The sequence below is a fragment of the Jaculus jaculus genome, chromosome 6 (genome assembly GCF_020740685.1).
Source record: "Jaculus jaculus isolate mJacJac1 chromosome 6, mJacJac1.mat.Y.cur, whole genome shotgun sequence".
Taxonomy (NCBI): domain Eukaryota; kingdom Metazoa; phylum Chordata; class Mammalia; order Rodentia; family Dipodidae; genus Jaculus; species Jaculus jaculus.
In genome coordinates this window covers 93,576,382-93,589,567 of record NC_059107.1, presented here as the reverse complement: position 1 = coordinate 93,589,567, position 13,186 = coordinate 93,576,382, and the positions used below count along the sequence as shown (strand labels likewise).

General features: G+C 44.4%; 1 protein-coding gene and 1 pseudogene across 2 annotated transcripts in view; both read left to right on the top strand.

Moving 5' to 3' along the window:
- Positions 1–9,704, top strand: part of Slc11a2 (solute carrier family 11 member 2) — a 55,752-nt gene extending 46,048 nt beyond the window's left edge. For both annotated transcript variants that reach the window (XM_045152528.1, XM_045152529.1), the window contains exons 16-17: positions 325–378; positions 8,805–9,704. In XM_045152528.1, coding sequence (XP_045008463.1) covers positions 325–378; positions 8,805–8,882 — 132 coding nt within the window. In that variant the 3' untranslated portion in view covers positions 8,883–9,704. The remainder of the gene's footprint in view (positions 1–324; positions 379–8,804) is intronic.
- On the top strand, positions 8,485–8,598 carry LOC123461754 (annotated as a pseudogene).
- Positions 9,705–13,186: the final 3,482 nt, after the last annotated feature.

Genomic DNA, 13,186 nt, shown 5'->3' with positions numbered 1-13,186 from the left:
TGCAAACGGACTCCGGATGCTTTCGCCACATGGTGCATCTGGCTTTACACAGGCACTGGGGAATGGAACCTGGGTCGTTAGTCTCTACAAGCCAGCGCCGTAACTGCTGAGCCATCTCTCCAGCCCTCCGGAATGTTTTGAAGGAGGCATGGGGCCAGAAGCCTGTCTTGGGCTACCCTGGAGGCGGGAGGAGGAGGACAAAGCTGGGTGCCCCAGGGCCAGGAGCCCCTGTGCATCTGAACAGTGCTGGAGGCGCAGTCTTGGCGCTGAGAGGGCTCTTCCTTCCCAGAGCCCGGTGAGTAATGACTGTGTCTTGTCTTCCAGGGCTGGCAGTGTTTGATTGCACTGGGCATGTCCTTCCTGGACTGTGGGCGCACGGTAAGCATGTCTAAAGTCCTGGTGCTCGAAGACCCCAGCGATGGTTGTACTAAGTAAACACTGGACCTATGTGTGTGTCTCTGCAGGGAGCCATCAGAGCCAGTGTGTCTCTATGGTTTACTGTGTGAACATAGCCACAGGTATGTGCTATTGCACAGGCTGCACTCAGTCCCCGCTGCCCAGTGGGAGCGGCTGTGTCTGTTCATGATTTCTTTTTTAATTTTTTTTAAATTTTTTTAGTCTTTAGTTTTTGAGACAGGGTCTTGCTGTGTAGCTGAAGCTGGCCTGGGACTTGCTACACATGTAGCTTAGGCTGCTCTTGAGCTCCCCAACTCCGGCTTCAGCCTCCTGAGTACTGGGGTTACGGGCCTGCGGCACCATGCCTGGCCTGTTTATATTTGAAAGAGGATTGATTGTTTCTCACCTCCTAGCATTAAATAGGATCTTTGAACAGAGACTCTTGCTGCTGTCTTTCCAACACTAAGTCTTAAGTCACTACCTGCCCAGTGGCTAGTAACTTGTTTATTGTTTTGAGGGAGAATTCTGTATGCATGGTGCTTAGATGATGCAATATGTTTTTCATGATGCAAACTGTGGATGTGGTAGGCAAAGGTATGCAGGTTTTGTTCAGCAAAAGGTAATGGATGCTAAAAGTTGAGAAGTGATGGTATGCACACTTCCAGTTATTTTAATTATGAAAAACTCAACTACAGTTTTGTCATCCATCTGAATTATAAAACTAGAGAAATCTACCTCTGCTGGTCCCAGGATTCTTTTATTTCAACTTTAATCTCAGAGAAGCATAAGGGAAGATGAAAAATGAACAAATAGCAAGCTAGTCCACTGAGGTTTTCCTCAGAGATTGGAAACTTAACCAAGGTTTTATTTTATTTGAGTCCTGTGGTTAGTAACTTTCTTGTTAGTACCCAGCATTACCTGATAATGTTTAGTGTTGAGTATTTCAGTTATCAAAACTTGATCTTCCTCTAAGAGAATGGTAATAGTAAAGATTATGGCATTCACGAATTGACGTTATTATGAGACTTTGGGGTTGGAGAAAGAGGACTTAAGAAGGATCAAAGAGGCATTATTCCCGAGAGCCATCTCTCACCAAATCACGTGTTTCTGACACACCACTCTGCTTCATGGCCAAGATGACTTACAAGGCAATCTCAGAAGCTGTGGACTAACCTTGCAAAGTACTTGGTCTCCCTCAGCAAGACAGTATGTGTCACTGTGGTTGCAAAGTCCCCTCTCTCTGCAAGGTGGGACTGGGCTCCTTCTTTGCCCATACTCCCTCAGTGGGAAACCTTGGGACCTTGGGCGGCGGAGCTCTGAAGGGGAGGAAGTGGGCGTCTTCACCATGGAGCTGCCACGTACTTCAGCCACTCAAAAGTTGTTTACACGCAGAGACGGTGATTCTCTCAAACCGTATTTGTCTGGTGGAGATAATAAACAGGTGTCTTTCATGACTGTTATCTTGGTGACAACAATAATGGGAATGACGTTGAAGGACTCTGTCATCTTTGGAGCTCTTCTTCAGAATGCTGGCTGATGGGTGATAACTGTTCATCTGCGCCCCATGACATTACTACTGGTCCTTTGCACACAATCGAAGTGAATTACGGATAAACTACTGTGTTTCACTCACCTTACAGTTTTATTAGCCCTTTCAGTAACATAGCACAGAATCACGAGTGACAATTTCCCTACCTGTTCCTTCTCATACCTGCTCTTCTCTTCCTAATGCCTGTTCCCCAGACTGACTGTAAAAGCGCTCTGAAGATACTGGGGACTGGCATCTTGAGGTTTTGGGTGTCTGTAGTAGGTGAGGGGAAGTTGACAGGAATGACAAAATTCTTTGTACAGATGCTACAACAACGTTGACATTTCTTCATGTGGGTGGCTCTAATGTATCTAGATTCACAAACATTGAGAAGCCCAATCAAAGCTGCTGGAATTTTTTTTTTTTTTTTTGTCAGTGCCAGGACTCAAACTCAGTGGCCGCATGCATGCTAGAAAGGTGCTGTGCCCTAGAGCTCTGCTTATAATTCCTTTAACATTATTTATTGCTTACAGTGATGGAAAGTGTCCTCTCACTTAAATGGCATTTCCAAAATCCCATTAGAATAATACCTTGCAGTGTCTAACATTCCCCGTTCCACTGGTCATCACCATGACAAAGTACTTCACACAACGCTCTCGAGTGGAAATGTTTAAGTTCCCCATTGCTGGCGTGTGGCAGTGTGGTTGTGGGACATGTTTAAGGGTATACAATTGTACTCTTGTAAATTTGTCCTGCTCTTACATGAGACATGAAATGTACCACTACAGTGTACCAGCAGTCATCAGGAAGACGGGACTAGCTCCCTAAGGTCCTGCTAGGGGTGTGGTGTCAGGAGTGGTGACAATGAGGCTTTTAGTGAATGTTTAACAATATGTATACTGGACTTGGAATTAAAAATTTTTTCCTTTTTCCAATTTGGTTTTCTGGCTATTTTTTTAACCTTCAAATTGCTTTAGTAGGAAGGTCTCAGCAACTTTAATACATAAATAGAGAAGCATGAGGTATCACCAGGAATGACACCCACACTCTAAGTGCTTATCTCCCGGAAGGAACAGAGGCCTACATGGGTGTAGAAGTTTTGGGTTAGTTCTAGACACCAAGACACTAATTTTGGTTGACCTACCTAGATAGTTTTCACCAGAGAGAGAGAAAGAGTGAGAGTCTGGACACTCCAGGGCCTCTTGTTGCTGCAAACAAACTCCAGACTTACGTGCCACTCTGCTATCTGCTTTATGTGGGTGCTGGGGAATCAAACCTGGATTGGCAGGCTTTGCAAGCCAGTGCCTTTAACCCCTGAGCCATGTCTCCAGCCCTTGACCTTTCTTCTTGCTAAGCTGACTATCTGCCTGTCTATACCCTTGTCTCAGTTCAAGAAGGCCTTCACAATATGGGTTTGCTACCCAAAAACCAATGAATATTGAAGGGGAGAAAATAAAATTGCTTAGTTTAAAAACAATGAGAATTTCAGCGGGCCTCATATAAATGGATATGTTGGCACATATTATTATAAACAGGTGAAACTCAGGCACAAAAAAATTACCAGTCTTGTCAGCAAACACATGATGGGAAATCTAAGCCTTTGGTGATACAAGAGTGTCAGTATAACTTCATTTTCCTTGCGTTGCAAGCTTTCCCTGCCTGACATACAAGAGCTATATGTTGTAAATTACCCCATAGAGGCTGTCCCAGTTGGCTTTCTTCATGAAGCTCCCCTTGATTTTGGTTTAATTTCACATTTGAAGTGGAATGCAACACAAGATCCCAGTTTGGGACATTTCTTCTTAACTGCCATTTGGAACGCTTCCTCTTTTTGCATATGACCAGTGAGTCAGAGCATCAAATCAGAGCCTTTCCTGTCACCTTATGACTGTACAGATGTCAAAGTTATTGTGGACTAGTCCTGGCCTGAGCACTTGTGCCATCACAGTCCTTATAAAAGTTGATCATAAGGATGGAGAGATGGCTCAGCGGTTAAGGTGCTTGCCTGCAAAGCCAAAGGACCTCGGTTTGATTCCCCAGGACCCATGTAAGCCAGATGCACAAGGTGGTGCATACATGTGGAGTTTCTTTATAGTGGCTGGAAGCCCTAGCATACCCACTCTCTCTCTCTGCCTCTTTCCTTCTCTCAAATAAATAAGTAAAAAAATATATATTAAAAAAAAAAAGTTGATCATCCTGGGCTGGAGGGATGGCTTAGCCGTTAAGGCATTTGCCTGCAAACCCAAAGAACCCAGGTTTGATGCCCCAGGACCCACGTTAGCCAGATGCACAAGGGGACACATGCGTCTGGAGTTCATTTACAGTGGCCGGAAGCCCTGGTGCACCCATCCTCTCCCTCTATCTCCCTCTTTCTCTCTGTCAAATAAATACAGATAAATAATTTTTTAAGTTAAAAAAAAAAACATGCCGGGTGTGGTGGCGCACGCCTTTAATCCCAGCACTTGGGAGGCAGAGGTAGGAGGATCGCCAAGAGCTCGAGGACACCCTGAGAATACATAGTGAATTCCAGGTCAGCCTGGGCTAGAGTGAGACCCTACCTCGAAAAACCAAAAATAAAATAATTTTTAAAAGTAAAACAAAAATTGTTTGTCTTGATACTCTGAATAGTGCAAGAAGAATATGTTTTAGTTCAGAACTTGGTGACTGGGAGACACTGACCTATGCAAAAATTTAAAACTAAGTTTGAGATGCTTGTGACAGACATGAGCGCTGGCAGGGATCCCTATGACCCTACCTTGGCCAGAGCTAAGAATTAATCAGCATACTCAGGTACTGCTTGTCTGTCCCAATGGTTTCTAAGTGTCTCAGAACTACATGACAATATTCTCCAACTGCCTACAAAGCCATCTAAACAATGTACTCTAATGACATCACAGAAGGATGCAGTCCACCATCTTTCCTACCTTAGCAAAGGTTTCAGTGAATTAATTGTCACTAGGGACTAAAGCCTGTGTTGAAAGTCCTGAAAGTGAACTGCTCAGTCACAGCCCCCTAGCCCACTAGTTGGGATTATTTTCATAATGGACACTATCTGGCCTAAATCCTCTTCACACAGTTGTCACAACTCCTGTGTGATCTTACTCAGGGCCACATGTAATAGGCTAAAAATAAATTATCCAAGAGTCACATAAAGCATCATTTTAGTGTGCTTGACATTTCCAAATGTAGCATTTATTTCCATTTTACACATAAGTTGAGAAAGATCCCCAAAATGCACATAAAGCTGGGTATGGTGATACATGCCTGTAATCCTAGCATGTCAAGCTGAAGCAGGAGACATGTCACTACATGGTTTGAGGCCAGCCAGAGCTGCACAGTAAGACCCTGTCTCAAAACAAACCATGGGCTGGGAATGGTGGTGCATGCCTTTAATCCCAGCACTCGGGAGGCAGAGGTAGGAGGATTGCCATGAGTTCAAGGCCACCGTGAGACTCCCAGGTGATTCCAGATCAGCCTGGGCTAGAGTGAGACCCTACCTCAAAAGCAAACAAACCAACAAGAGCTGGAGAGATGGCTTAGCGGTCAAGCGCTTGCCTGTGAAGCCTAAGGACCCTGGTTCGAGGCTCAATTCCCCAGGACCCATGTAAGCCAGATGCACAAGGGGGCGCATGCGTCTGGAGTTCGTTTGCAGTGGCTGGAGGCCACTGGCATGCCCATTCTCTCTCTCTCTCTCTCTCTCTCTCTCTGTCACTCTCAAATAAATAAATAAAAATAAATAAGTAAAACAAACAAAAAACCATGGGGCTGGAGGGGTGGCTCAGCAGTTAAAGGCACTTGCTTGTAAAGCCTAATGGCCCAGTGTGATTCCCCAATACCCACAGAGAGCCAGATGAACCAAAATAAATAAGTAAAACAAAAAACCATGGGGCTGGAGGGGTGGCTCAGCAGTTAAAGGCACTTGCTTGTAAAGCCTAATGGCCCAGTGTGATTCCCCAATACCCACAGAGAGCCAGATGAACCAAGCGGTGCACTCATCTGGAGTTTGTTTGCAGAGGCAGAAGGCCCTGCTAGTCCCATTCTTTCTTTCTCTTTCCCCTTGCAAATAAATAAGAATTATTTTATTCTCTTTCTCTCTCTTCTCTCTCCCTCTGCTTGCAAATAAATAAAATAAAATAAAATTTAAAAGAATAAAAAAGGGCTGGAGATATGGCTTAGTGGTTAAGGCACTTGCCTGTGAAGCCAAAGGACCCAAGTTTGGTACCCCAGTACCCATGTAAGCCAGGTGCACAAGGGAGCACATGTGTCTGGAATTTGTTTGCGGTGGCTAGAGGTCCTGGTGTGCCCATTCTCTGCCTGTCTCTGTCACATTGGTGGCAAACGTCTGTAATCCCAGCATTTAGGAGGTGGAGGCAGGAGGAGGAGAAAACTCAAGATCATCCTCAGCCGTGTAGTGAGTTTGAGGCCAGCCTGGAATACCTAACTCCCGTTCTCAAAATATAGGCTGGGGACTGGAGAGATGGCTCAGCTGTTATGGTGCTTGTCTGTGAAGCCTAAGGACACAGATTCGATTCCCTAGTACCCATGTAAGCCAGATGTACAAGGTGGCTCATGCATTTGGAGTTCATTTGCATTGGCTGGAGGCCCTGGCATGCCCATTCTCTGTATCTGCCTTCTCTCTCTTTCTCCCTCTCTCTCTCAAATAAATAAATAAATAAAATATTTTTTAAAAAGTAAGCTGGGGGACTGAAGGGATTGGTAAGCAGTTAAGGCACTTACCTGCAAAGCCAAAGGACCTCAGTTTGATTCCCCAGTACCCATATAAACCAGATGCACAAGTTGGCGCATGTGTCTGGTGTTCATTTGCATTGGCTAGAGGCCCTGGCGCGCCTATTCTCTCTCTCTCTCTCCCTCCCCCCCTTTTTCCCTCTCTCATATAAATAAATAAAAATAAAAACATTTTTTAAAAAAAGTAGGCTGGGAAGCCGGGCATGGTGGCACATGTCTTTAATCCCAGCACTTGGGAGGCAGAGTTAGGAGGATCGGCCGTGAGTTCGAAGCCACCTGAGACTGCATAATGAATTCCAGGTCAGCCTGGGCTAGAGTGAAACCCTACCTCGAAAAAAACAAAAAGTGGGGCTGGAGAGATGGCTTAGCGGTTAAGCTCTTGCCTGTGAAGCCTAATGACCCCGGTTCAAGGCTTGGTTCCCCAGGTCCCACGTTAGCCAGATGCACAAGGGGGCGCACGCGTCTGGAGTTCGTTTGCAGTGGCTGGAAGCCCTGGCGCCCCCATTCTCTCTCTCTCCCTCTTTCTTTCTCTATGTGTCTGTCGCTCTCAAATAAAAAATAAAAATAAAAAAATTTAAAAAACAAAAAGTGAAAAATAAATAAATAAAAAGTAGGCTGGGAAGATGGTTCAGTAGTTAAAGACACTTGCTCACAACATCCACGTAAACTGGACACAAAGCACTTGTCTGGATTTCATTCACACAGGCAAGAGGCTCTGGTGCACCCATACACTCATGTGCACACACACACACACACACACGTGCAAATAAATCATTCAGTTTGGCAAACATTTGAGAAACATAGGTCATCTCTCAGCCTATCTTTTTTTTTTGTTTTTGTTTTTTCTTAATTTTATTTATTTATTTGAGAGAGAGAGAGGCAGAGAGAGAATGGGCGCGCCAGGGCTTCCAGCCACTGCAAACCAACTCCAGACTCATACACCCCTTGTGCGTCTGTCTTACGTGGGTCCTGGGGCATTGAAACACCTTAACTGCTGAGCCATCTCTCCAGCCTGGTTTTGTTTTTTCCAGGCAGGGTCTCACTCTAGCCCAGGCTGTCTCGGAATTCACTTTGTAGTCTCATGGGGCCTCAAACTCATGGTTATTCTCCTATCTTTGCCTCCCAAGTGCCCTTTTATTTTAATTTTTTGGTATGTGTGTGTGTAGAATGTGGGGGGGCTGACATATGCATGTGTGTGTGCAGAGGCGTGTGCTTCATGCACATGCGGGCAGAAGCCAGAGGAGGACTGGCCAGAGAGTCCCAGTGATCCTTCTTGTCTTCCCCTCCAAAGCACTGAGGTTGTATATGTGCGCAACCGTGCCCAATGTTTTGGTTTTGCTTTTTTGAGCTAGGGTCTCACTCTATCCCAGGCTGACCTGGAATTCACTGTGTAGTCTCAGGGTGGCCTCGAACTCACTGCAATCCACCTACCCCTGCCTTCCAGGTGCTATGATTAAAGGCATGTGCCACCATGCCTGACTCATGCCCAACTTTTTATGTGGGTGCTGGGGAAGGAACTCAGGCCCTCAAACAGCAAGCACTGTTAACCACTGAGCCATCTCGTCACTCCCATGTCTTCTTGTTTCTTTTTTAAAATTTTTTTGTTTATTTTTATTTATTTATTTGAGAATGACAGACAGAAAATGGGCGCACCAGGGCTTCCAGCCACTACAAACGAACTCCAGACGCGTGCACCCCCTTGTGCATCTGGCTAACATGGGTCCTGGGGAATCGAGCCTCGAACCGGGGTCCTTAGGCTTCACAGGCAAGCGCTTAACCGCTAAGCCATCTCTTTGTTTCTTAATGAAAGGTTTATTGCTTCTCGGCCTTTTGGTTAAGATCAAATGTAATATCTGTTCTTAATAAAAGGCTTTTCTCTGCTCATATGGCAAAAAAAAAAAAAATAATGTGCTCAGGATTTAGTTCATTTGAAACCTGATTTCCAATACACACAAGACAATATACGTAATACAAAAAATACTCTATGTGTTTGGTCATATTACCCTAATCTAAAATCCCATCCTGGGGCTCTGTGCCACAAGGATAGTAAGAAGTAGGATGAAATTAATATGCTAATTCAATATATTAACTACTCAAAACTCACACTAATTCTCTTCCATCTTTTTGTCCTTAGTACCACCTGGGATTGACAGCGCAGCCTGAACTCTACCTTCTGAACAACATGGATGCTGACTTCTTTGTGTCTAGATGACTAAGAGCCTGAGAGACTATCTAAGAACACTTTGTCTAAGCCCTTCTAACGTATCTCTGTTAGTTCAGAGGTGAGTTTTGTTCAAGCATTTTGAACAAAGGCAAAGATTTCCTCATGGGAACAAGGGAAAGAGCTGGCAGCTGTAAGCATAGGTCACAGACCCGCCCACCTCCCAAGTCTTACACCAGCCAGAGTTAAAGGACTGTGCCAGCCACGCGCTCCTGAGCACCCTGTGCCTGACTTCTAGGGTCGCAAAAGTACGCATGGATATGTATGTAAGCCTGAACATAGATGTTTGGGTGGAATTTCAAGGTTATATAAAACAGATATTTTTAAATTATATATTGTTCATATAAGCCAGGCATATATGTGTGTGTGTGTTTGTGTGTATTTCATGTAAATTACTTGTTTTATCTGGATACAAATGAGAAAGGAAAGGAAGTAATGTTTTTTCATAATGAACTCATCAAATCAACTATCTTTTAACTGGTACTAGGACTTGTTTTGTTGTTTCCAAGATAGGGTCTCACTCTACACCAGGCTGACCTGGAACTCACTCTGTAGAGCGCCAAGCTGGTCTCAAACTCAGACATCTCCTACCTCAGCCTCCCAAGTGCTGGGATTAAAGGCATGGACCACCATCTTCGGCAAGGACATCATTTTGACAGGGAACATTTATTCTGCTTGGTGGTCATATAATTTTGGTTATAGACTGCTTTAAAAAAATTTTTTTATCATTTAATTTTTTTCAAGGCAGGGTCTCACTCTAGCTCAGGCTGACCTGGAATTCACCATATAGTCTCAGGGTGGCCTTGAACTAAATTCATGGCAATTCTCTTAACCTCTGCCTCCCGAGTGCTGGGATTAAAGGCATGTGCCACCACACCCAGCTAAGACTGCTTTTTTTTTGTGGCTTTTTTTTTTTTTTTTTTTTTTTCGAGGTAAGGTCTCACTCTAGCCCAGGCTGACCTGGAATTCACTATGGAGTCTCAGGGTGGCCTCGAACTCACGGCGATCCTCCTACCTCTGCCTCCCTAGTGCTGGGATGAAAGGCGTGCGCCACCACGCCCGGCAAGACTGCTTTTTCTTAATGAGAGAGAGAGGGAGAATTGACATGATAGGACGTCCAGCCACTGCAACTGAACTCCAGTCATCGGTGCCACCTTGTGTGCATGTGGTCTTGTACATGTGTCACCTTGTGCACCTGGCTTCCATGGGATCTGAGGAGTCAAGTATGGGTCCTTAGGCTTCACAGGCAAGCACCTTAACTGCAAAGCCATCTCTCCAGCCGTATCGACTGCTTTTTAATTATTATTGTCATACTCTGGTTTCTCTTCAAATTATATAAATCTTTCACATTTAAATTATTATTGTCACCCGACATGGTGGTACGTGCCTGTAATCCCAGCACTCGGGAGGCAGAAGAAAGAGAATCTCTATGAGTTTGAGGCCGCTCTGAGACTACATAGTGAATTCCAGGTCAGCCTGGGCTAGAGTAAAACCCTAACTCAAAAAAACAAGTGTGTGTGTGTGTGTGTGTGTGTGTGTGTGTGTGTGTGTGTGTATGCATAATTGTCTTTGCTGTCACTTTCCTTGAACTTTTTTCTAGTTATTCAGTAGGTATGATGATATTTTCCACCCACTTAATATGTAATAACAAGATCAAAAAGCTATACTTTACCCAGCAGTTGGTTCTCTATGTTGCAATGTAACTCAGCCCATTCAATTTTTTTTTCTTTCTTTTTCCAAGTTGAGTCTCACTCTATTCCAGGCTGACCTGAAATTCACTGTGTAGTCTCAGGATGGCCTTGAACTCAAGGGGATCATCCTGCCTCTTCCAAGTGCTGGGATTAAAGGCATGTGCCACCATGCCTGGGTCCATTCAAATTGTAGGTAGAAAAAAGAAACTAATATTTACCTCTGTTATGTTCTGATACTAGATAGTGAAAGTAAAATTTTTCTAATGTTGGGCCAGAGAAATGGCTTAGTGCTTAAGGCACTTGCTTGTGAAGCCTAAGGACCTGGGTTCAATTCCCCAGTACCCACGTAAGCCAGATGCACAAGGTGGTGCATGCACATGTGTCTGGAGTTCCTTTGTAGTGGCTAAAGACCCTGGTGTTTCCTCTCTCTCCCTCTCTAGCTGTCTCTCAAATAAATAAAATAAAATTTCTAATGTTTATAATAATTACACGGTGACTTTTCTTTTCACTTTGACCATTGACACTCCAAATACCATTTCTAATTCTATTTCTAGGAGTCACTTATAATTCTATTGTGGAATGTTCTAGGGAATTCTAAACACTTTAAGATATTTGTGACACATACTGTAAGATTAGTACAGATGGGAACTTAGAAGATCAGTCTATATATCATAACTGCCTACCTGCATGTAGATTGTAGATCTTTTTTAACCCTGTTCTAACCAGGAATTTGTCTCATTAAATTTTTTGTAATTAAAAAGTTTTTTTTCCTTTCTTTTTAAATATTTTCTTTGGTTAGTTGTTTATTGCACACAGACAGGAAAAGAAGGAGAGAGAGAATGTGCGCATCATGGCCCTTGCCACTGCAAATGAACTACAGAAGCATATGCCACTTTGTGCATCTGGCTTTATATGGTGTTGCAGTCCGGTTCGCATTGCTGGTAGAAATTACCCAACCAAGAGCAGCTTCTGGGAAAAAGAGGTTTATTTGGCTTACAGGCTTGAGGGGAAGCTCCACGATGGCAGGGGAAAACGATGGCATGAGCAGAGGGTGGACATCACCCCCTGGCCAACAGAAGATGGACCACAGCAACAGGAGGGTGTGCCAAACACTGGCAGGGGGAAACTGGCTATAAAGCCCATAAGCCCACCCCCACAAAACACTCCCTCCAGGAGGCAATAATTCCCAAATATCCATCAGCTGGGGAGCTAGCATTCAGAACACCTAAGTTTATGGGGGACACCTGAATCAAACCACCACATATGGGTACTGGGGAGTTGAACCTAGCCTGTTAGGCTTTGCAAGCAAGCATCTTTAATCACTCAGCCATCTCTCCATCACCATAGGCTTTTGCTTATTTGTTTTTGGTTTTTGGTTTCTTGAGGTCGGGTCTTGCTCTAGCCAAGCTGAACTGGAATTCACTGTGTCGTCTCAGCGTGGCCTCAAACTCACAACTATACTCCTACCTTTGCCTCCTGCGTGCTAGGATTAAAGGTGTGCACTACCACGCCCAGAACCAAAAGTTCTTTTTTTTTTTTTTCTTTTCCCTAAGAGTTAAAAGTTGAACTGTAGAAGCCAGACATAGTGGCACACACCTTTAATCTCAGCACTTGGGAGGCAGAGGTAGGGGGATTACCATGAGTTTGAGTCTATCCTGAGACTACATAGTGAATCCCAGGTCAGCCTGAGCTGCAGTGAAACCCTATCTCAAAAAAAAAAAAAAAAAAAAAATTGAACTAGAGAGATTACTTAGTGGTTAAGGCACTTGCCTCCAAAGCCAAAGGATCCAGGTTCAATTCCCCAGGACCCATGTAAGCCAGATACACAAGGTGGCACATGCATCTGGAATTTGTTAGCAGTGGCTAGAAGACCTGGTGTACCCATCTTCTTTTCTTATTTTTTATTTTTCATTTTATAATTTATTTATTTGATAGAGAAAGAGAGAGAGGGAGGGAGAGAGAATGGGCACACCAGGGCCTCCAGCCACTGTAAACGATCTCCAGACACATGCGCCCCCTTGTGCATCTGGCTAACGTGGGTCCTGGAGATTCAAACCTGGGTCCTTTGGCTTTGCAGGCAAATGCCTTAACCGCTAAGCCATCCTTCCAGCCCCCATCTTCTTTTCTGCCTCTCTCTTTCTCTCTCTCTCAAATAAAGATTTAGGACTAGAGAAATGGCTTAGTAATTAAGGTGTTTGCCTGCAAAACCTAAAGACCCAAGTTCAATTCCCTAGTACCCACATAAGCCAGATAAGGTGGCACATGTGTCTGGAGTTCATTTGCAGTGGCTACAGGCCCTAGCACACCCATTCACTCCCTCTATCTACCTCTTTCTATCTCAAAAAAATAAATTAATAAGATAAAGAGTTAAAAGTTTTGAGCAGAGCATGGAGTATATTGCTTTAATCCCATCACTTGGGAAGCTGAGGTAGGAGGATGTCTATGAGTTTGAGGCCAGCCTGGGCATATAGAGTGAGCTCTAGGTCAGCCTGGGCTACAGTGAAACCCTACCTCGAAAACAAAAGAATTTTACAAATTTAGGTATTAGCCGGGCGTGGTGGCGCACACCTTTAATCCCAGCACTTGGGAGGCAGAGGTAGGAGG